The sequence below is a fragment of the Barbus barbus genome (genome assembly GCF_936440315.1).
Source record: "Barbus barbus genome assembly, chromosome: 16".
Classification (NCBI taxonomy): Eukaryota; Metazoa; Chordata; class Actinopteri; order Cypriniformes; family Cyprinidae; genus Barbus; species Barbus barbus.
In genome coordinates, this window is record NC_136744.1 from 19,046,032 (window position 1) to 19,069,524 (window position 23,493).

A 23,493-nucleotide genomic window follows, 5' to 3' on the forward strand; every position below is an offset into this window, starting at 1 on the left:
AAACGAGGCTGCCAGCATAATATCCGTTGTTCCACAGAACAAAGAAAGTCGTGTGGGTTGAAACAACATGAGTTGGCATAATCAACAGAATATTTCAATTATGTAAAGTCAATCTAAAACAGAACAAAAGGTATCAACAAAAAAATGTCTGATAGTCGTGTCATATGAGAAAAGCTTTATTAAAGCATTTGTTCAGAATCTTACAGTACCTGAGTTTGACCACTATTAGCTAACTTTAGTATCTGTTACACAGAATATCTAACCATTATCAAATACAACTTAACTTAGCAAGACATTGGTTAGCTCCCCTACATGTTAATTTTAGATTCAGTCCCCAGATAAGTTGTTAAGTGCCCCTGTTTTCATAAAATACCATTATTCTAGACAGATAATGACATACATTTTCGAAACATGATCAGACTGGTCCATTCACAGTGTTATGTTCTTCAGTTCTTTGCATAGTAGAACCATTTGTCAACTGAAAAGCCAGCACAACAAAGTAAATGTCAAATCTTGAAAGAAAAAGTGTAAACTCAAACTGAATGCACAAGTAACAGTAAAAATATTTTTTAAAATAGACAGATCTGATGTTTCACTGTAAAAAAAAAAAAAAGAGAAGAAAATGAAATCAAACCTGAGCTTGGAACTGGACTAGCCACTCCACATGGGCAAGACTGAAAAATTAAAAGAAAAATTTGTTTCAGTTACCACACTAGTGAGGCCTTGCTTGTCATAAGGAACCACTATTACTGCTAGTCATCTGTATTTACAATTAATAAAACAGTGAATAAATTAATTGAAAGCAAAAACAAAGTTCTTACTCCATCAACAACTGCTTTGGCTTCATCTGCCGAACAGCAGAATGGACTGTCTCCTTCTGAGACACACGTGTTCTTGCTGCACAGTAAAAGAGAAAAAAATGATTTTATATTATGTTGATGTGTTCCAGCAGTAAACCATGTCTACAACAGGTTATCTGTAGTGATTGAAAATGAAAGTGCAAACCGTCAGAGCTGAAATAAAATACTATGCAAAATGAGCAAACAAATGCAGACCACTGAAGAAACATTCCCTTACCAGTTTAGTTCTCCAGCATTGGTTTGTTGTGAGATCAGTGCCTTCCAGAAGCCATGTGTGGCTTTGATTGTATCAATAGCAAAGTTCTGGAATAAATGTAGCATATTTATATGACAAATATGACCAATCACAAATTAAAGCTTGTTTACAACAACTTTCTGAACTACACACCTTGTCTTTGAACTCTCCGTTGAATGCAAACTGGTTTTCAGGTTTCCCATCAGGTACCTTGTACCTCCTGAACCAGTCAACTGTGGCCTCAAGGTAGCCAGGCTTGAGTCGCTTCACGTCACCAATGTCTATATTTCAATCCAGAAAAATGATAACAATTACATATATCTCTCTCTTCTAAGTCAAGTGGAAAGCAACGAGTGTTACTTACTGTTCAAGTCCTTTGCCTCAGGGTCATCAACGTTGATTGCAATGACTTTCCAATCAGTTTCACCTTCATCAATCATTGCTAAAACACCCAGCACTTTCACTTTGATAACATCTCCACGACAGCACACCTGTGAAGATCAAGCATTGTAGGGTTTGTTAATCTAATTCAACTTTAGCTGCACATATGACAGCTTGCTTTATAAATTTGTCTTTATTTCATACAATCAGACAAACACTGATATATCTATACCTTGTTTCCAATTTCACAGACATCGATTGGGTCATTGTCACCACAACACCCTGTGTCATTGTCTTTGTGCCCAGGGTCTTCCCAAGTCTGTCAGAAAATATTTAAAGAAAGTTGTTGTAAAAAAGACACAATGGCACATGCAATTCACATCTACGGTGGCCGAGAGAGCACAACGCGCTGTAACTTCAGAAAACACATACAAATAGAAAAAGCACCAGCAAATCAAGAAAACATCTTCATCAATTTGACAGCAGGTGCTGCAAATGCTCACAACACTACCAAATAAAGAATTTTATTTGCAGCACGTTTCTTTGTTTGGTTGTGTTTTGCGAGCATTTGCAGCGTGCGTGTTGTCAAATTGATGAAGTTTTCTTAATCTGCAGGTGTTTTTTTCTACTTGCAGTGCGTTTCTTTATTTGGTTGTGTTGTGAGCATTTGCAGCGCGCGTTGTCAAATTGACAAAGTTGTTTTCTTAATTTGCAGATGTTTTTTCTGTTTACAGCACGTTGAGCTCTCTCGGCCACCGTACACATCTACAAGAGAGGTCTTTAAAAATAAAAAAAACTGTCTCCACCAAGATCACTGGAATGCAGTGAGATGGAATAAATGTATTTCTCCTGCAATGAAGGAAAATCTGTACAATCGTATTTTCATATTGACAAGCCATACTAAAGGCATCAAGTACTAAAATAATCTGTTCATGAAGCTGGAATGGATATAAACTGACATTCAAAAGTTTGGGGTCAATAAGATTTTTTAAACAAATTAACACTTATGTGACCATCACAACATTTATAATGTTATAAAAGATGAATGTTTCTTGAGCAGCAAATCCGCATATTAGAATAAGGTAACATGGAGAAATGGCTGCTGAAAATTCAGCTTTGCCATCACAGAAATAAATAACATTTTAAAATATATTAAATAAGACAACAGTTTTTAAAAATAGTTGTAATAGATAATATATCATAATATTCTACTGTATTTTTGATCAAATAAACGCAGCCTTGGCAAGCATAAGAGGTTTCTTTCAAAAGCATTAAAATAAATATTACTGACCCCAAATATTTGAAACAGTTAACTGATTCCAGAAACTGAAGCGGTTTCTATCATCTGTCTGTTTTATTCTTGGTATTTAATGTGAGATAAGTGCTGATTTAAAGCTTACTTGAGGGATTGCTCCATAATTCCAAATATAGCCTTTGTGGGGGAAAACATTGGCCACGTAGCGCAAATTGCTCTTCTTCACATCTTGCTTAATGGGGTTCAGTGGGTCTTTTGTAGCAATCTGAAAAGTAAACCATAATGTTATACATACAAACACCAAATAGTTGATGAGTCATTATTTAGTTTAAATGTCAATACACAACCCACCACAAAATGTAGGTTAAAAGTCTTTTTCCTTTAACTGTACGGTCACCATTCGTGTTTTAAGTGTGTAAATCTATGACCTTGCAAAATAGCCTGTTAAAAAGTGCTCTATTCTATTGTTTTATTCTGTTATACTGAATATAATATTCTGTTACACATAAGTGGTGTAGTTTTGTACTGTTGGTCATACTTTACCTCCATTTTTGCATTTGTCCATCGTGGTACTTCAACAACCATGTGGAAAACGTTCTACAGAGAAAAAATATATATTTTTATTAAAAAAAGGGAACATATTTACTAAGCCTCTATGTGACATTCCCATAATTTTAACCTTAATATTACTAAAATAATTAATATAAAGCCATGAGAATGATTAATCAAGGCTTTACACAGGTAAGATATAAGAACAGTCCAAAGTATTGAACGATTTAAGATGACACTATTGAAAGGGTAAAGATCACTTCTCTAACAGACCAAGTCCCTTCACCCGATAAAGAGCTGATATACACTGTGCTGGATTGTGAAATGGCCGTTCACTGCCAAAGGGGTCCCATAAGGGAGGGGGATATACACGGAGACTAGGAGAAGAGAAACTATGAACATATTAAATTTAACATACTGTACCTGAGCTTCATCTGCATACATAGGTATGTCATGGAATGGTGAAATGTACTTTCCATCTGAGTTCTCTGGTTAAACAAAAAAGAAGTTTGAATTGCATAACATATTTCTGTACAAATAAACATTTCAAAAAGGAAGCTGATCCTGATTTTCTGTAATCAGTGTTATCTGATCACTTAAAACCTGGCTGATTTCCATATTATAAATAAAAATAACTGAATAAAAAATGGCATCATGTCCTCTGTTGTTTATCTTGAAATTGATACATAACATGCAATGAGATTTTCCCCCTAGTTTTTATTTTTCAAAGCAAGAAAAAATGAATATATCTGTCGTATAGCAGATATTCGGAAATGTGTTATGGTCAAGCCCAGGTACTTAAACTTTATTAAATTGTATATTTTGGGTGCATTTATGGACTTTTATGAAGCATATCATATAACCCAAAACATAACAGAATTAATCACACCACTATTCATGTTCAAAGAAAGCTGAGATATTCTGTACAACTTCTCACTAGGTTTTCCAAAGAAGAAAGTCAGGTTTGATGCATTAGTGATGACAGAATATATATGTTGAAGTGAATTATTGCTTTACACAGCACAAGTTAATAAGAATGATCTTGCCGTGTGTGTATATAATCAATATTGTCAATAATTGTACTTCTCAGAAGAGAGCAGGTGACCTCATGCTGCTGCTAAGGATGAGATGTCTAATGCACAGCTGGCAACTAAAATAAACAAATCGCACCCAATTTTGTGGAAAATAGTCCAGCTTAAGTATCTTCATATTTTATTCATCCGAAATCATTTTAAACAATGCAGACAGTATAACAGAAAAAAGATATTTAAGAAAATTTGTTAAAAGCAACCGAGTGCTGCAACCCTGGATTTACCCGTCCTTCATTTACACATTTTAATGAGCTTAGGTTATACCAACAATGCAAACAAAAATAACATCGTTTGCGATGTTGCACTGTTGGTAATAATAAAATATGATCATTTTGGGGACTTTCGGTTTTTACTATACACCGGTTTAACAGGTTTACTTCCTTCAAACTGAGAACAACTTTGCACAAATCTACAGTTAATCAGACATTACAATAAACTGTATGTATCGAATATCAACTTAATTCGTAAAATCATTACATTTATTAATTTGATTAGGTTTTATGTCAGAAATGACGCGAGAAAAAGCGACACGTGGGACTTGCGGCCCAGCCCCTTTCATCTTAAATCAATGAACTGTCCTGACCGTACAGACAGAATTCATACTTACTGAAATAAATCCTGTAACTCAAAGTGTTAGGGTTTCCTCTTTCTTGAGTGGAGAAACTCATATTGTGCGCTCTGTGTGTTGATTCCGGTAGGACAGCGGAGACGTGCTAGAGGAAATCGCGCATGCGCAGAGAGTGAATCGCGCAAAAGAAATGTATGTGCATCTGATTTGTGAATCGGCAGTGATAGACAGTGCTAGAAGATCTTGTGAAAGGAAATATGAAATATCACACTTTTTTTTTAATGTGTTCAAACTGAGACAGCTTTGCATAGTTGCACCTAAAATCCTAAATCTAAGCTGTTTTTTCTGCTCTTGGCTGGTTTGAGTTGGTGTTTACAGCCTGGCCAATCTTACCTTTATTTTCTAAACAGTTCACCTGTTTTAGCTGGTCAGCAAGGTGTTCTCTCAATCTAACCGACTGTCTCTAACCAAGTGCCCAAATCCAAATATGATTCAATATATTAAGCAAAGGAGTTCTTGAGCAACAAATAATCATATTAGAATGATTTCTGAAGGATCTCGTGACACTGGCTGCTGAAAATTCAAATAACATTGTATAATAGATAAATGTTTATTTGCAGCACGTAATTTACAGCAAATATTGTATATTTGAAATTATAATAATATTTCACAATTTTACCGTTTTTCCCGCATTTGTATCAAATAAATGCAGTCTTGGCGAGCATAAGTGATTTCTTTCTAAAACCTATTCATTACTCATTATATATAATCTGAAGCGTGCAGAATATGTTTATTCGCTATATTATTTTCTCACGCTCTCGTCTTTATTTTCTAACAAATATATATAATTCTCTTATTTATACTTTCTACCATCTAGCCATCTTTTCGCTGAATATTAAAATTAATATAATGATGACGTTTCGCGGAGTGGGCGTTTCTGCGACGTATTTCTCCGTTGACGTCATATCCTCCTAGCGCTCTTCGCTTCCTGCCTGGCGGAGGGAGGGGTCGGTGCTGACGGCTGGGAGGACGAGCTGAACGTTAAGAAAGCCTTGGGAAAGCGATAAGAAACGAGGGGAAAGGGCCCGAGGTTTTTTTTTAACCTTCCATCGGGAAAACTTATCGCTCGACTCTGATTAGCCCCCGAAGCAAGTGCAATGTCGTCCAGTCGTCAGTTTAGTGAGAGCAGGGCCATCCCGACCACCAGGACGGTGCTGATCAACGACTCAACGCAGCTACCTCACGACTATTGCACCACTCCTGGAGGCACTTTATTCTCCACCACCCCGGGAGGTAATAACCCAGGCTGTTTGCCTGTTGTTTGTGTGGAGACCGTCTAATGTTAGAGGGTGGCTTGTGTTAGCCAGGAAGCCGTGACCACATAAAAGGCTGTCTCAAAACCTAGTGTTCAACCTGCTTAGACAGTATTAAGGGGTCGTAGGAAAGTTTAGTTAGCTTAAATGTAGACAGTCTGATGATGCTCAAAATGTCGAGACGTTTTAATCGACGATGACCAAAACATGTTGCCTAAGAAGGCTGCTTCCTGTGCTTTTGAGACACAGCCATGTAGTTCAAAACAAAAACAGCGCCGCCTGTGCGTCTCTCTGATCAACATGATTGGTCCGCAGTGACTGATGAACAGAACACAACAAGGGAATGCATTAGATTAAACATATACAGAGAATGGCACATGTAGCAGTAAACACCCTACCTTGTCTTGATTCTTGATTGCTGTCAATCATTACTTGATGTTATTGTTGTTTGTTGCGACCATTGATACTAAATTAGTCTTTGTGATTCCAAAAGCATTAAAATGTGCCATAATAACATCTGTTTCACATTTTTAAGGCAGATGATTATCATAAGGAAAAGTTCACTCAATATTTACTCATTACCATGTTGTTTTCAATCCAATGTGACTTGTTTTCTTCCTTGTAACACTAAAGGAAATGTGTCAGATTGCTTCAGGATTATGAAATTTTATGCAGGCTGGTAGTTATGTAATAAAACCAGTTTATAACCGTATGTTTATTATGACAATGCAGGAACTCGAATAATCTATGATCGCAAGTTCCTGTTAGACCGGCGTAACTCACCCATCGCCCAGACCCCACCAGCACACCTGCCGGTTATCCCAGGAGTGACAAGCAAGAACATCCTGAATGAAAACAAGAGGAATGAGGCTAACAACATCAACAACCATGATGTCAAGCCAGGGCAAGGTTAGTCTTTAAAACTGACCAAACTGGAACTGTTTTTACTTGAACCTCCCTGCTTTGTGCTCAATCATCGTATGTACACAAACAGTAATAGGTCTGGTTGACTAGGGTTAGACTAGTGTTCACTCATACTATTCTCTATTAATTGTCATGCATGATTGTTTTGTGTGTGTGTGTGTGTGTGTGTGTGTGTGTTGCAGGTGAAGATGCTCAGTTTGAGATGGACATCTAAAGAGGAGGAACCAACGTGAAGAAAGATTAATAACCTGGTACCTGTGTGCCAGTGGCTTGGCTTGTAGAAACCAATGTTGTGAGCCCTCTCCTTTAGCTCGCTCTAGCTGCTGGGTACTGCATAATCATGGGGATAAATGACTAAAAGTTTGCCCAGTGGGGCTGCTGGAGCCCTGAAAGTTAATCTGGGAGCCTGTTGAGCTCTTTTTGTTTAGGTTTCAGGGCAGCCACCAGCTGTACTTGCTTAAGTCATTTAGAGCAAGGGAAAAATTCTGTTTTGTAAGTGCCCGGATATGTTACCAATTTACCGTAATAGACAAATCAGCCATCAGAGATTCACTGCTGATAGATCAGAGTACACTGTTCCAGTTGATACCCTTAATGCAGTCTGCTTGGTTCACATGTAAACTGATTTGCACTCAAGTCAGGAAATGCAGTTATCTGTATGTACATGTCCTCCCAAATGTAAGATCTTTTTTTTTTTCCATCCAAAACAATTACTGGATTTTTTTTCTAGTTTTATTTAAAAGGGACAGCAGGATTATCATCATACTTTTGATAAAAAAAATGAAAGGATTCCGTATTCATTCCAAGTCTTTTATATCAGTTAAAACAGTTGACTTTTTTCCTAGATTTTTATTTTCAGGTATTTGTTCAGCTCAGAAAAATAGTTTTATAAAATTGTCCAAAAACAGACCACAGACCTTAATTACTCAGTTGAATTTATATAGGATTACGATGCCAAACTAATTTTCTAGTTTTATTTAGAGCTACCCCAGAATTTCAGCATTTCAGACCACAGTCTTCTAATTTCCTTTAGCCCTTTTAGCTGGTTAATTTTAAGTAATAACATCTGATCACAATTTTGAAAGACCAAACTGTTACCTTAGGCCAGAGAGAATGTTTCTGTTCAGATTTGTCCTGCTTACAGTGTGATTTGTACCTACCTTTGCATGGCGAGACACTTGAAATGTCAACATCAGCTCTTAATTCACATCGTCTGGTTAAAGGTAGACAATACCAAGTACCGTTGGACTAATTAAGAGTTTAATATACTTTTTGAAATGATGACAAAAAGAGAGCTGGTCTCAGGAAGCACTTGCATTATGTACCTAACACATACACATCTTATGGCTCCGTTCATGGTGAAATAGCACAGTGAATATTTAACTAATATCAGCTGTGACATCTACTGTCACATTCCGATTAATACAGTCCTTACGAACCTTGATAATCAAATCAAAGGTAGCAAAGCACTGAAGGGTTGTTTTGGTCATTTTACTATTGTCTCTCACACAGCCACATAATGTGAACGATCCTTTGAAAGATGGATAGTTTTGTCGTGACCAGACATTCATATTTTGATTCAGATCAAACATCTTGAAAACTTGAATTGAATCTTTCCAATGCTCTTCTATGCATGTTCTTTTTAGTCTTTAGTTCACAGATCATTTAGATGTTGAGGAGGTTTTTTTTGGGGATGCCAAATCTTGTGGAAGGCGAGAAGGTTTGATTAATATTGAAATGGAATTAAGCAAAGAGATTATCCAAACAAAGTGACTTAAAGAGGATAAGACTTATTCTCATGATTTTAATTGTCTCTTTCTGTGCTCCGGTCATTCTCTGAAGCACAGTTTTTTCTCTCTCTCTCTCTCTCTCTCTCTCTCTCTCTCTCTCTCTCTCTCTCTCTCTCTCTCTCTCTCTCTCTCTCTCTCTCTCTCTCTCTCTCTCTCTCTCTCTCTCTCTCTCTCTCTCTCTCTCAAATACAGTTCCCTTTCATACCTTATACAAGATCAGTTCCTTTCTCTTTGATTTCTTTCCAACTTTCAAGTTGAGGATAAGATCAAGATATTGCTATGTTTTACTAGAAAACATTATATTTTTGGAAACATGTTTGTTATTATTTACTTTCTTACAGAGATGGAAAGATTTTCAGATAAAGCAGAGTAATATTTGTAATGGTAATGGACTGGTTAATAAATAAACACGGTTTAGCTTCGACTTTGATTGGTTGCAGTTAACTTTCTATAAAATATTCAATACTGGTGAAATCCTTGACAATTAGATGCTCATTTTCATTTCCGATTTGATTGATAGACTTTTGTATGAGTCATATTCAAGTAATAATGATTTACAGTAAAGGGAAGTTGAAATACTGTCCTTCTGTAATAGATTTGTCAAATCCCAGCTTGTTTCTGAAATATGGATGTTTAGTTGCTTTTTTTTTTTTTTTTTTAAAGGATCACTGCTTACTTTTTCTTCATACTTTCCCCAGGTCTCAGAAACTTTCGGAAATGCATTTAGCTCTCTGTTTGATGGGATTTAGGTTGAAAGTTTTATCTAATTTGGCAGAAATTGGAAACTGTATTTTCTTTCCCTGTTCAATTTCATTTTAATGAAATGCCAATGCCAGTGGACACTGTTACAGCAAGATCAATAAAAGTACCTTCATATCAACTTGTGTTTGTCTTCTCTGCTAAATGCTTGTGCATTTCAATATGCTTGAATGTCATGCAAGCAATGTTTGAAATGCTAGAGTTTGCCGCTAGATAGAGCAGTAGGGTAAGTGTACCAGCTCTTCGTTTTATGAATGCAAAATCGAAAAAAAGCCCTCTTAAGTTAGTTTTGGCTCTGGTTTTGTAAATGCTAAACTGTTTTATACCAAAGCGGTAGTTGTCAATGTTTCTTTTCTTGTCTCTAGCTAGAAGCCCTTATTACAGTAGATAAATGCATGCGAAGGCGAGCTTGGTTGCTTGGAAACTCATGGCATACACAACGTGTCCACTTCACACCAGCAGATCAAGCAGAGGCTGTTTTCAATGCAATGAAAGACATTCGACACACTGGCAGTGGTGAAAATTACGAACTTGGCCGACAGTGAGCAACGTCTCAACTTGAGGTTGAGATTAACTAGCACCATTACAAGAAAATCAAGTCTAACCCAGAATATTATAAAGATCGTACTGTTTAAATTGATCAATGTCAGCTTATTCATACTCTGCCCCCTACATCGCAGGCTTTTCAACATTTCAGGCATGTCTGCAGCACCGTTGCTGGGAGATGGAGCTGCTACTGACTGGTGAAATGATGAGAATCCACCCACCGACATCCTCCTCTCCCATAACATTTATTGCCAGTAAAAAAGGCAGCTGAAGGAGGTGGCCATTCTCTCCGCCCCCTGTGTTATCCATCTGCACTGCTGTCTGTTGAGACTCGCTCTGCTGGATTGACACCTGACTGCATGTCTTTGGACATGTGAGGGACATTAATTGACAGGACTCAAGATGAGTGTGACACGGACTTAGTCTTCTTCTATCTCTAATTGTTTCTCTCAAGTCCTGACAGGTGTCTGAGAGAGCGGGTAGCAAGGTGAGGAAACTTTTATATTTACTTACCCTATTTCCTTGTCTTGGCTCCGGGGTAGAAATATTTGCTCTATTAAGTGTTCAATTATGTCATTTTGTTTTAAACTGTGCTTGGCATAGCTAAATTTTATTCTCGTCTTATCAGTCAGCATCCTGTGAAATGCTGGTGGGCAAGTGTACTTACTAAGTGTACTACATGAGAGTTGATTTGCATGAAATCTCAGAACATAATAGATAGAGAACTGGATATTGTTTTTATACAACAGTTTAATAAAGTTAAAGTAACTTGCATTTTAGATGTATTGCCAGTTTAGTTTTTTTTTTTTTTTTTTTTTTTTTTTTTTTTACGAACTACAAAATTGGTCCCAAAGAAGCCACAGATTAAAAGTGGAGTCTCTAAATGAATCAGTGTTTTGAATCAGTGAATGATTCAATGCAAATCACTCGTCACCTCCTGGTATATCAATGTAATATGCAGAAAGATCCACTTAAAAATATCTAAAATATTCTTTATTTCCAGGTTTTCTATAGTTCATTTTATTAATGGCCAAAGTAAGAAACAAATGAAGACATTTGACGAATACAGTTATTACAGAAGCCTAAATCAATGAATAAATAAATGAAAATTTACAATAGGTTAACATTTATTTAGTATAATAAAATAAAAAAGTTATATTATTAGGAAAGGTTATTAGTGGTTCAAAGAAAATATTGATTTATTTTATTTTAGGGCATCATGCATTTAAAAAAACGTGTTGCAGTTTGTGTATGTGTTACACAGCCTCTTATGATCATTGTTTCAGTATTTTCAAATTCTGATTGTGATGTTGATTGAAAGCCTAACACTCTTGAACAAAACACTGCGGTTGTTTTTAAACTCATTTCTTAGCAAGAACGAGGATGTGCCAATCACTGGTTACTCCCACTCACTGCATATCTGTGCACTGATCTGTGCAGCATTGAACAAATGCATCCTGGGGCCTTTCCCATCCATATTTAGAGATTTTTGTTGTTGTTTTTTGTTCTGTGACCGTGATACTCGGACACAACTGGAATTTAAATCAAGCCCCTGAAAAGGGAAGCATTGCTCTTGGTGCCAGCGACTCAGTATCCCAAACTTTCAATAGACCAGCCAGTTATATAAACATAAGGCAGGAATGTCCTAATGACATTCACAGAGCTATCATATATTTCCCAGTGATATCTCTCTGGCACAAACTTGATCTTATGAAAGAGGAGGGGAAAAAACATGAGTTGTTTAATTAACTGCATTATCACTGCAGTACATGCAGGAAATTCGTTTGGCTTCATGATTCTGACATTAAACACTTTCAGATTTCGGTAGATGTAAAGGCATCAGAAATCTTTCATCTTGCATTTTCTCTCACTTTTGGCTTTCTGTAATGTCTCCGTCATGGCCTTTGCATGGGCTGTCCCTGTGAATGTCTGGAGCCGCCCACACTGTCGTCTGGTTGCCAGATGTACTGTATTTCTTCGTGGCCCCCAGAAGGGTTGGAACGGCTATCCTGTCACTGTGAGAAGAGAACCGGAGAGGCACTGAGCGAGAAAGAGAAGAAAAGAGATTAGCAAAACTTTGGTAGTGGTTGGAGTTAAAACAAAAGGCTTTTTATGTTAAGATTCAGCTAGCAACAGGAAACTGAGTTCGTGTTGACAGAATTTGCACTTAAAGAGAGACCTGAACCCTTGCTGAAACTAAGATGCAAAAACCAAAGGATGTGAACACACGCGGCACAGCTGTGAGACCGTAAGCCACTCATCTAACAATCAAATATGACAGATATGCTATGCACATTCAAATTTGATGTCTGATTTACCTTTGGGTCTGTAGAACACATTAAAATCTTCAATAATGTGTTTATTAGGCGGTTTTGTAGTGCATTACATGTGTTGGGGTTCCAGGAAATTTAATCTTTGTGGTCTTGCATCACAAAGTGCGTCTGGCTCTTTAAAAAGTGCAAATGTTAGAAATAACCCTATGTAAAATGACTAACATGTCTGCCTGTTTACTTTATATTAGTCACAGTATAAATCCTCATTCCAGCTCTGTGCAGATTATGGGTACGAGTGCCAGTGCAACTTCCCAGGCTGCTCCGTTTGCACCTACACACCAGGCTGATCACCAAGGGAACGGCATGGGTGGGCACAGACGCTCACTACAGTCTGTGAACATTCGCAACAGCAAGGCCAAATCCATCATCACAAACAAGGTGGCCCCTGTTGTCATCACGTAAGTGACAAGTGCAGCATGATGCTTTTTAAAACTGTCCGTAAGGGCCCTCATATGCACAAAATGTCACACCTGTGTGTTACTCTTTGAGCGAAAACTATTGTAGATGCCATCAACAACTTCTCTTTATCTTAAAGGGACAGTTCACCCAAAAATGGTGACTTTGGCAACTCACCATCAAGTTGTTCCAAACCTACATGAGTTTCTTTCTTCTGTTGAATACAAAAGAAGACATTTTAAAGAATGTTAGTTATCAAACAGTTGCTGGTAGCCATTGACTTCCATAGTATGAAAAAAATACTATGTAAGTCAATGGCTACCCTCAACCATTTGGTTACAATCTTTTGTGCTGAAGAGAAGAAAGAAACTCATGCAGGTTTATAAATAGCAGAGGGTCAGTAAATGATGACAGAATTTTCATTTTTGGGTGAACTGTCCCTTTAAACGAAAAGACTAACTATTTTGTCCAGTTTGTGGGTTTTTTATATTTTATTAAATATATGACAGTTTGGTAGACGTTATGATTGTTGTCTCTATACAGAAACAACTGCAGGGAAGAGTTTCAGATTCATGACCAGATCCAATCTGCCAACTACTCAATGGGAAAGATATCTGACCTGTTGCCGGAGCACTACCTAGTGCTGGTATGTTTCACCTTTTGAGATTTAAACTAAATATTTAGAGCTTAATACTTTAAAAAGCCTGGAGGTGTAATGGAAAATGTAATAATGAGCAGGAAATGTAGATCAATGATTTCTTGTCATTTACGATGAAATAAGTTTTATGACTTGCTTTCATATTGTCCAGGGGGAGTTTTTTATGGTACAGGATGTATACAATGGAGCTGATGTCTTAAATACTACAAAAAGTCACGGGGCCCCCAACTTCCGCAAGGTCAATGGAAACTACCCCCTGTTTGGAATGGGCCAACCTAGCCTGAGTGGTTTCAAACAGGTCCTCCAGAGATTGCAGATTGATGGCTGTGAGGTCAGTGAGTGCTCCTTGTCCTTGTCCAGTAGGATGAAAGGCAGTGAGGCACTTTCCATGAATACAGTTCACTTTGGGGTCCCATTACTTTTTTTTTTTTTTCCTGTAAGAACCATTAGATATGTTAGATATTATGTTATTATGTAGCATAAAACTGACCTACACTCTTAAAAATTATTTACAGCAATGCCATAAAAGAATAATTTTGGGTTTACCAAAGAACCTTTCAATGAACAGTTAAGAACCATTTTTCTCAGTGCGAAGAACAATTTATAAATCTAAAGAAAGGAACCATGGAACCATTAATGCCAATAAAGAACCATTATTTTTAAGACTTTAGCATGTGAAGTAACAAACAAATGTCTGTAGTATCCTGTAAAATGGTGATTTTCGTCTGTCCCAACTCAGAGGTCTTAGCCACCTTGACTACCATATGTTCTGCAGATAGACCTTCAAGTAATGATCAGGTTAATTGCTGTTTGTTCCTAAAAAATATGTGAACAGGAGGTGATTTTCATCTGTTTGAGGGAGGAACCAGTGGTCTTCTTCCGATCAGATGGAGACTTTATTCCGTACACTCCCAGAGGAAGAGAGAACCTCCATGAGAACCTGCATGACCTAGACAGAGAGCTGAGTGCAGAGCAAATAGAGCTCTCCATCCGGAAAGAGGTCTGTTATAGAGCAGAACAAGTTGTATGAGGAGGATCGCTTGCCATCCTTTTATGGTGAAATGTTGACAGAGGTCACAGTGTCTGCTCAGTGTCAGGCTTTAATTCTCTGATATCTTCTCCAGTTGTGTGACTTTGCCAAGCTGAGTGAAAATATGTTCTATGTCTATAATGACATTGAGCATTTTAAAGATGAACCTCAGCAGGTGCAGATTCTGTCAGAGGAGGACATTCATGTAACTGAGGAGGTCTACAAAAGACCACTTTTCTGTCAACCACTGCACAGGTAATTGCTCATATTTAATGACTGAATAAAATCTATACTGTTCAAAAGTTTGGGATTGCTGTGTTTTTGAAAGAAATTTCTTATGCTCACCAAGGTTGCATTTTGTTGATCAAAAATACAATAAAATGTAATATTGCTAAATATTACTCTAATTTCAAATAACTGTTTTATTAATTTTAATATATTTAAAAAGTTTATTCCTGTGTGCAAAACTGAATTTTCGTTTGCCATTACTCCAGTGTCAAATTATTTTTCAGAAATCATTCTTTGTGTTGCTCAAGAAAACATCTTATTAACAAAGTTGCATACAGTTGTTACATTATAAATGTTTTTACTGTCACTTTTGATAAATTAATGCATCCTTGCTAAATCAAAGTATTTTATCGACCCCAAACATAAAAGGCATTTGAACAGTATCAAAAATAAATGATGATGGCATGGAAAAAACTTTCCAAGACACTTTTTTTAATCTTTGTTTAAAAATAGCAGAAATCTGGCAAAAAGTAGTGCCCATAGATGAACAAAAACATGCATATGTGAATCAAAACGAATCTTACTTTTTAGATTCTTTTAGTTCTGTGTATTGTTTAGTGATAAAAATTTGATGAATTTAGATATTACAGATTGCCGCTCCCTGTGGAAGGGGCACCACTGGAGGATACATTTGATGCCTTTGTTAATATACTCAGGGTAAGAGCTCCATGAATATTATATCTTTTTTTCTCCCTCTACTTTCTAAGTTTAAAATAACTCCATGTGAGCTCTGGGTTCTTATATCTGATGATTTGTGTCACTGAACCAATAACTCATCCCAAGAACCCAGAACTTTAAACCCAGCGCTAGCCATATTTATATTTAACAGTCACCAGTAACATCAATCTTTGAAAACCATATTAACACAGAAAAATTTAACTTAAGACCATGAAAAATGACTTAAGGTATCTGCTCATGATCACAAAAAAGAAAGATTTTTTTTTTCCATCTTGATTTCCTTTTTTTTTTTTTAGTTTGACACAGCCAAAAATGAATTTGTGTTCTTTTTTGATGTTAAAGAAACATATACAGACATGTATATTGTGCTATAGCATTGTTATACACTTAGATTCCTTTAGTTCGGACAATGTGCTTTTACAAATTCACCTACCTTTGTGTCCACCAGGAGACCCCAAACCTCTCTTTGATGCGGGACAGCTCCAGACCTCTGCCTGCACTGCTCTTCAGCTGCCAGGTGGGCGTGGGACGCACCAATCTTGGCTTAATTTTGGGAGCCTTAGTCTTCCATCACCTGCAGGGGGCATCAAAGAGCCCCAGGTACCTGTAGTACACTGTCAGTACAGTTTCAATTAGTCTACTGTTTACTCTCTCAAAGAAGAGCATTGCTTAATTAATAACACTCTACTGTGGTAATATTGTGTTTTAAGGTCCATTCTCTGTTTAAGTTCTACTTACTCTTCATCTCTTTCACAGGCAAGAAATGCAGAAGAGTGAACACAAATTGGATTTCCAAGTGATTCAGTTGCTTATCAGTCGCCTACCTAAGGGTCAACAAGTCCTTGATGAGGTTAGAGTATAATGATGTTTGTAAAACTCGGTTCATGAAATAGTCCAATTGCTTTCAAGGGTGTATTCATTTGCAAAAGTAATAGAAGTATATAGAAACTGAGCCTTTTATGTCTTACAAAGCCTAGCCCACATTACGATTTATTGAATGAATGGTTTTACGTAACTCATTTTGAGTGTATTTTTATGTATATGTACCATAGGTTGATGATGCTGTTGCCATGTGCTCTGAGATGCATAACATAAAAAATGCTGTGTATGAAAACAAACTAAAGCTTGAAGGCATTGGCGAAGATTACGTCTCGACTAAAGTATGTCTCGACTAAAACATTCTTATGTCAGAGTTGTTGATCTGCTATAAAACAGTTCCTTTTTGCTTTTTTCTTTAAATGAAGGCCACATTTGTGTCATTCACACATTTTTTTTGTTTGTTTGAAGGGAAGCAGCACAAAAGGCTATTTTCTGCAAAGAACACTGCAAAGTCTTGAACGCTATGTGTACCTATTAGTATTCAATGCATATCTTCATGATCAGGTATTGCAAAACTAAATGCTACCATATGATTATATTTAAAAGCAGTTATTTTTGTCAGTATATGCCATTATTTTTTTTATCATTTTTCCATTATCTGTTGTCTCTCCCCATCTCTGTAGTATCCACAGGCATTTCCTCAGAGCTTCAGTCAGTGGCTGTATATGAACGCTTGGATCTACAGACTGCTGGCCAGCATGGATAGCTCTGAACTCTCAGCACCAGCCAGCCTTATAACTGATGGGATTCGAGTTCTGGTAAGGGCGAACTATTTTTTATTCACAGAACTTTCTCAGAACATTAGTTTATGGTTATAGAGACCCTAAAACATAGCCAAAGGGAAATCATACACTAACTTTAAAGGAGCATTCTGTGTTTGCTTTGATGTAGAGATTATATATTATAACAGATAAAAATTAAATAGTTATACTAAAGTACATTCATATGCACCAGGTTATAGCTGTATACTTCATCCTTGATTAGTCCTTTTCTTGCTTGAGTATATCTGATATGCCTGTCTTTCTAACAACAAATACTAACAGTATAGACAAACTCGTTAACATGAGATTTTCTAGCCCTGTTCTTATCAGAGGCGAACTGTGACCTCTTCCTCCCGTAGCTCAGCAGATTCTCCCTAAAACAGGCATGCACATTATGCACATAATATCTTCAATTTTGAAAGGTGTCCAGTGAGTTTTTAGCAACGGATCTGCTCAGTACAGCCAAGGAGATGAAAGTAGCCAATTTCAGACGTGTTTCCAAAATGGCTCTGTATGGGATGGCCCAGCCAAACTCTGAGGTAAATCCTTTCTGAAGCTCATTTCAGCAGCCCAGGCTCCTAATTTGTGGCTGTCTGTAAAGTCTAATAAAAAATAATCAAAGCTTTTTTTTGCCTATTTCAGGCTCTGGCTGTCGTGATGTCCTACCTGACAGACCAGAGGCGAGGGCACTCTACAATTCTCTGGCTGAATCTGCAGGAGGAGCTTGTGCTGGAGGCAAATGGACAAATGTTCACCCCACGAGAGCCAGGCTGTCTGGAACAGCCTATTCCAGTCTGTGTTCAACATCCACAGCAGCTCCAGGTGCAGTTCTGTTCAGGGCTGTAGTAGTATGTATTAAATGGAATTGAAGAGGGTTGTTGTGGCTTTATATGACTGGCCTGGACAAAGTTATTGTAGGTACAGCATACATACTGTGTGCAATGTAATTCAATGTAGTACATTAAACTATCAAAAATTGCAATGGAGTGTAAATACATTGTGACCTAGTGACCATCTTATTTTAGTCTATATTTTATTCTTATTTTATTGCACGGGTATTTGATTCATGTAAAGTAAATGTTTTTCAGTTTTATAGGTAGGTGCAATGGCTTTTGATTTCATCATAAATTAAGATGAAAGTGAGATGAAAATGTTTCAGTTTTCACCCACAAGAAGTGCTGCTGTGATTTAAGAACTTAAGGAGCTTTAGTAATATGGCCGTCTCCACAGGAAAGGGAGCTGGCATTGAAGCAGGACATCCTGAGGTGTGAGAAGTGGCTGGAGGTAATAACACAGCAGGATAAACAGATGAGGATGTTTAAGAGTTGTCACACCATAGAGGAGCTCTTTGTCCATCAGAAGAGCATTCATCCAGGTCTCAGCTACCAGCGGATACCCCTGTCTGACTGCTGCGCACCTAAAGAAGAGGCAAGTGAATACACTATAAGCATGGTATAGATTTGACATTTTAGTTGAATTGTTTGCTCTCCATTAGGTTTTTGACCACTTATTGGAGGCCATGAAGAGCAGTCTGGCTGAATACCCCAACTGTGCTTTCATCTTCAACTGTCATAATGGGAAAGACCGAACTACTGCAGCCATGGTGATCGCCACTCTCACCCTGTGGCACATTAATGTAGGTCATTTTCAGCTATTAGCTGTTTAAGTGTAGGGAGGAAGTGAGAATTTAAGTATTCATCTGCAAAATATTGATTAGAAGAGGAATTGTTTTTAAAACTGAGCTCAAATCAGTTTCATAAACCTGACCCTGTTTTCTTCAGGGCTTTCCTGAGTGTGAAGAAGATGAGATTGTAAGTGTTCCAGATGCCAAGTACACCAAAGGAGAGTTTGAGGTACATTGAGGTCATGTTTCTTTAAACAGCTGCCAGTGTCAGCATTAAAGCAAACATTTTGTTAATTTTGAACATAAATTATTTAATTAATTGACATAACCCACCCATGCAAAGTAAATTAATGTATTTAATAGAAACTTGTTTCTATTATAGATTAAAAAAACATTTGATTTGATGAATTTTGACCCAAGCATGCATGTGTGTGCGTTCAGGTGGTGATGCAGGTGGTAAGGGTGTTACCTGATGGTTATCGTGTGAAGAGAGAAGTGGACGTTGCTATGGATGTTGTTAGTGAGACGATGACCCCCATGCATTACCATTTACGGGAAATCATTATATCCACTTACAGACAGGTGAAATGTGATATATAGTAACTTTTATGTTGTTCATTTGACAATTTTTTTATGTTTTGCTAAAAGCTTTCCGAAAGACTGCTTTTAAAAGGCCTGCAAATACTTGTTAGGGTCCAAGACTTTATATTTTTATCTTTTAAAATATGTTCTGAGGTACTGATGCAACTCATTTGGATCCCAAATATACATTGAGTTTTATTGTTATTATCTAACAGTTGTTACAGTAGCTCATAAATCTGGTGAAATGCATTTCCTCATTCAAGTTCTTATCTAAGATGAAGTATCATGTTTGAATTTGCACTAGTTTATCAATGTTTATGTACTAATTCATTTGCACCAAATTTTGGCTTTAAAAAAGGCTTTTGGCTTTTAAATTATTCCAACTGCTTATGCAGGTGATGCAAATACCTGCTCCTGTTCTCCCCCTCCTGTCCTTTACTGTCATCTCCTTTACTGTCTCTGTTGATAAAACATGGAAAAAGTGAAAATTAGTTAATGAATTTTCTGCTGGCTAAATCATTTGCATGTGACATTATTCTGGCCTTTTTTCACACATATCATTGTAAATTATCTAATTTAAAAAAGATAGAGGTTCAGTAGATTGTTAAGGAACTTAATGTCAAGAACAGAATATGTATATCGGTCAACCAAGCAATGTGCACCTCGATGTAAACACTGATGTAATCACTTGTTTGTGTAGATGACAGAGGCTGTTTATACCACATGAGACAAACGTACCAAAGTGAATAGACATTAAAGATAATAACTCTATAATCTCAGCTGATTATGTCATGCCATCAGCATTTTGTCACAAATATGAAGGAAACTAGAGGAATAACAATGAGTTCACTGGCACTTCTTCCTCTTCAGATTAAGATGGCTAAATCGGAGGCTGATGCTCAGTGGTTGCGGTTAAGGAGCCTGCAGTACCTCGAGCGTTACATTTATCTTATCCTGTTCAACTGCTACCTCCATCTGGAGAAGAAAGACTCCTGGAGGCGATCCTTCAGCCAGTGGATGTACCAGGTGAAGTCTGACTCACTTGCTTACTTTAGGGGAAAAAATATTCATAATATATTTACACTTACATAATATATTTTCATTGCAGTGGCCTAGTAAGAGTGCAGAGTCTTAAATATTTCTTGTTCATTTTACCTCCAAACTTTTCTTTGTTTTCAGTTTACAAAACACTAAAACTTTATTTCCAGGTTTAAAAAAAAACAAACAAAAAAAAACCCGGCTTCACAATGTGGTCTCCTACTTTTAGAGTACAAGTTTATGTTGACACAAAAATAATAACTGAATCAACCTTCAGTACAGATGACCATGTTTTTGTTTAAGAAATCAATATAAAAGTGTGCTGTTTTAAAAATAGATTTTTAAAAAAGCAGTTACATTGTAAATTCACCTGCCACCCATACTCAACACACAAGCCTATCTATAGTTAAACTCTTTCTGTACCCTTGAGAAGCTCATGGGAGGACACCCACGGTGCTGCAGACCAGTGCCTTGTGGCAAGATGAATGGCTGAACATTTCTCTGGCTCACTGTGCTGACAGACTGACATACAAAAATGTCAGTCTGTCAATATGAAGTTTTAAATGTATTCTGTCTCATTCAGAGGTTTCCTGAGTCAAACCTTAGTTTATAGCCACATCTTTTATCCTTGGTTCGAAGGGGTAAGAGAATTGGAAGACTGTAAGTCACCTAGTGTTTTCTAAGTCTATGAAAAGAAAAAAAAAATCATGGTTAATTAATCTCATGATTTTCCACCTTTAGAAAGCAGAATGAAACATAGAAATAATATCAAATTATATAAATATAATTAAAAGGTAAGTCTCTTGTGCTCACCAAAGCTTAATTTATTTGATTAAAAACACAATAAAAACAATCCTGTGAAATATTATTACAATTTAAAAATAACTTTTCTATTTCAATATATTTTAAAATGTAAAGTTTTATGTAGAGTTTTCAATGTTACATGATCAGAAATCATTCTAATGTGCTCAAGAAATAGTTCTTATTATAATCAATATTAAAAACAGTTAAGCTGCTTAATATTTTTTGTATAAATCGTGTTACTTTTTGGGGGGATTTTTTGAATAGAAAGTTCAAAATAACATCATCCATTTGAAAAATAGAAATCTTTTGTACCATTATAAATGTCTTTTCTGTCAGTGCTGAATAAAAGTGTTTCTTTCTTTAAAAAACAAAACAAAAAAACTTTTGAATGGTAGTGCATTTGTTGGATTACATGATAGTTTAAAGATAGTTGAACTTGAAATGTTAAGCAAGAAAAGAGGTTATCACCTCATTTGGCCACTAAATATTCTGTCCTCAGATTTACAAAGAAAAACATCCAAATTGTTCTTAAGGTAGATTTAGCTGGTGATGCACTTTGTAGGTTTTTATGAAAACTGAGCTCTGTGGATTTTTTCAATTTTGAAGTACATTGAAAATGTACTGTCAAGACCACAAAAACATCATCCTGCCATCATTTAAGGACAAGTGAGCAGCTTCGCCACTTATGAACATAAGTGTACAACTTGCAGTAACCCCCCCTCCCATATATATATATATATATATATATATATATATATATATATACACGTGTGTGTATGTATATACAAATATTTATTCTCTAACTGCTAGCTTTTCTTGTAAAACTAACATTAGCTTTATTTTTTTCTATTCTATCTACTTGTTTCTTATAAAAAATAAAAAAACACTAGGTTTCTGTTTTCTATATTCTATCTACTCGTTTTCTTAAAAAAAAAAAAAAAAAAAAAAGTGTTAAAAGTGCGTTAGGCTAACCAAAACTTGTAATAGCACTTGCATGTTGTTGCTCTTTTGTTGGTTTTGATTGCTTCTAATGTCCTGACATTTGTAAGTCGCTTTGGATAAAAGTGTCTGCTAAATGACTAAATAATAATAATATGTATATATATATATATGATACTCACACACACACACACACACGTTTGTTTTTGTGAAAAGTGGGGACATCCCATAGACGTAATGGTTTTTATACTGTACAAACTGTATGTGCTATTGCCCTACACCAACCCTACACCTAAACTTAGCCCTCACAGGAGACTGTGCATTTCTAATTTCCCCTAAAAAAACTCACTCTGTATGATTTATAAGCATTTTGAAAAATGGAGACATGGGGCAGTGTACTCATAAGTCACCTTCTCCTTGTAATACCTATGTCATACCCATGTCATTATACAAATTTATTTGTACTCATTTGTCACAAAAACACGCGCGCGCACACACACACACACACACACAGACACACACATTTATATATGTGCATTCATGTTGTGCTGGTTTACAGGTGGCAGCTAGAGCTGGTGTCTATTCCATCCTCAATCATCTGGGCTTTTCTGAGTTTGAGAACCCTGACGACTCTCTGATGGCCAGGCTCCGTTTCCGCTGGCTCCCACACAGTGTCCAGTCTGTTCCCATGCGAGGGCAACTTATTTAGAAAGGCACAGTATGTCGAACTGACCAAATACTGACTGACATTTCATAAATTTGTTTTTATTACAATTGCTTTCAGACTCATTAAATCAAGAAGTGATTTAATGCATCCTGTTATCGTATTTACATTTTGGACGTTATCTTTGGCTTGGCAATGTTATGTTTTGTCCTTGTAAAATATAAGACAACAAACACAGAAAATGGTTAACCTAATAAACTACACATTAATTGTAATAAATGTTTTAATGCTGACCTTAAAGTACATTTGTACACTGTTATAAAAATGTCACCTTATTGTATATAAAACATTTAATTAATTGAGATTTTACTTAATGTTACAGTCTTGCTGGATGATCATTTGTATTCATGTACATGGTTATTAAATTATACATATTTCTAGAACAGTTTGCTTCATTAAGTCATTAGATAAAACGGTTTACTCGTGTTATTTGCCCATTAGAGCTCATTAAGGATCATTTAATAAGTCCATTCAGTAAACTGAAGGGA

At 36.5% G+C, this 23,493-nt stretch overlaps 3 protein-coding genes across 5 annotated transcripts; 2 read left to right on the forward strand and 1 right to left on the reverse strand.

Moving 5' to 3' along the window:
- Positions 1 to 149: 149 nt before the first annotated feature.
- LOC306881981 (inorganic pyrophosphatase-like) lies at positions 150 to 6,886 on the reverse strand. 3 transcript variants are annotated; one of them, XM_079436388.1, is made up of 11 exons: positions 4,979 to 5,941; positions 3,704 to 3,768; positions 3,275 to 3,328; positions 2,877 to 2,996; positions 1,709 to 1,795; positions 1,460 to 1,586; positions 1,249 to 1,376; positions 1,078 to 1,163; positions 822 to 897; positions 635 to 674; positions 150 to 478 (listed from the first exon to the last, which is right to left on the reverse strand). In XM_079436388.1, the coding sequence occupies exons 1-11, from the start codon at positions 5,037 to 5,039 to the stop codon at positions 447 to 449; spliced, it is 876 nt and encodes a 291-aa protein (XP_079292514.1). In that variant the 5' UTR covers positions 5,040 to 5,941; the 3' UTR covers positions 150 to 446. The 3 variants fall into 3 exon arrangements, with proteins under 3 accessions (XP_079292514.1, XP_079292515.1, XP_079292513.1); XM_079436389.1 differs by lacking the exon at positions 4,979 to 5,941 and adding an exon at positions 6,651 to 6,886 and having other exon boundaries at positions 159 to 478; XM_079436387.1 differs by lacking the exon at positions 150 to 478 and having other exon boundaries at positions 527 to 674; positions 4,979 to 5,150.
- On the forward strand, positions 5,916 to 9,844 carry LOC306881984 (eukaryotic translation initiation factor 4E-binding protein 2-like). Its single transcript, XM_079436392.1, has 3 exons — positions 5,916 to 6,232; positions 6,985 to 7,161; positions 7,359 to 9,844. Exons 1-3 carry the CDS (start codon positions 6,097 to 6,099, stop codon positions 7,388 to 7,390), a joined length of 345 nt encoding a protein of 114 aa, XP_079292518.1. The 5' UTR covers positions 5,916 to 6,096; the 3' UTR covers positions 7,391 to 9,844.
- Positions 9,845 to 12,259: 2,415 nt separating this feature from the next.
- On the forward strand, positions 12,260 to 23,386 carry LOC306882557 (paladin-like). Its single transcript, XM_079437282.1, has 20 exons — positions 12,260 to 12,519; positions 12,817 to 13,002; positions 13,544 to 13,646; positions 13,810 to 13,989; positions 14,494 to 14,658; positions 14,783 to 14,943; positions 15,558 to 15,633; positions 16,103 to 16,254; positions 16,411 to 16,504; positions 16,707 to 16,814; positions 16,942 to 17,037; positions 17,157 to 17,291; positions 17,717 to 17,833; positions 17,937 to 18,116; positions 18,525 to 18,722; positions 18,790 to 18,930; positions 19,076 to 19,147; positions 19,360 to 19,500; positions 20,371 to 20,526; positions 22,841 to 23,386. Exons 1-20 carry the CDS (start codon positions 12,473 to 12,475, stop codon positions 22,988 to 22,990), a joined length of 2,658 nt encoding a protein of 885 aa, XP_079293408.1. The 5' UTR covers positions 12,260 to 12,472; the 3' UTR covers positions 22,991 to 23,386.
- Positions 23,387 to 23,493: the final 107 nt, after the last annotated feature.

Coding starts and splice junctions, on each gene's coding strand:
- LOC306881981 (XM_079436387.1), bottom strand. CDS start 5,039: ATGAGTTTCTCCACTCAAGAAAGAGGAAACCCTAACACTTTGAGTTAC. Junction 2,997..3,274: donor GGACAAATGCAAAAATGGAG/GTAAAGTATGAC, acceptor TTTACTTTTCAG/ATTGCTACAAAAGACCCACT. Junction 898..1,077: donor AATGCTGGAGAACTAAACTG/GTAAGGGAATGT, acceptor TTTACTGTGCAG/CAAGAACACGTGTGTCTCAG.
- LOC306882557 (XM_079437282.1), top strand. CDS start 12,473: ATGCAAAAACCAAAGGATGTGAACACACGCGGCACAGCTGTGAGACC. Junction 13,003..13,543: donor GTGGCCCCTGTTGTCATCAC/GTAAGTGACAAG, acceptor GTCTCTATACAG/AAACAACTGCAGGGAAGAGT. Junction 19,501..20,370: donor TTATATCCACTTACAGACAG/GTGAAATGTGAT, acceptor CTTCCTCTTCAG/ATTAAGATGGCTAAATCGGA.
- LOC306881984 (XM_079436392.1), top strand. CDS start 6,097: ATGTCGTCCAGTCGTCAGTTTAGTGAGAGCAGGGCCATCCCGACCACC. Junction 6,233..6,984: donor ATTCTCCACCACCCCGGGAG/GTAATAACCCAG, acceptor ATGACAATGCAG/GAACTCGAATAATCTATGAT. Junction 7,162..7,358: donor TGATGTCAAGCCAGGGCAAG/GTTAGTCTTTAA, acceptor TGTGTGTTGCAG/GTGAAGATGCTCAGTTTGAG.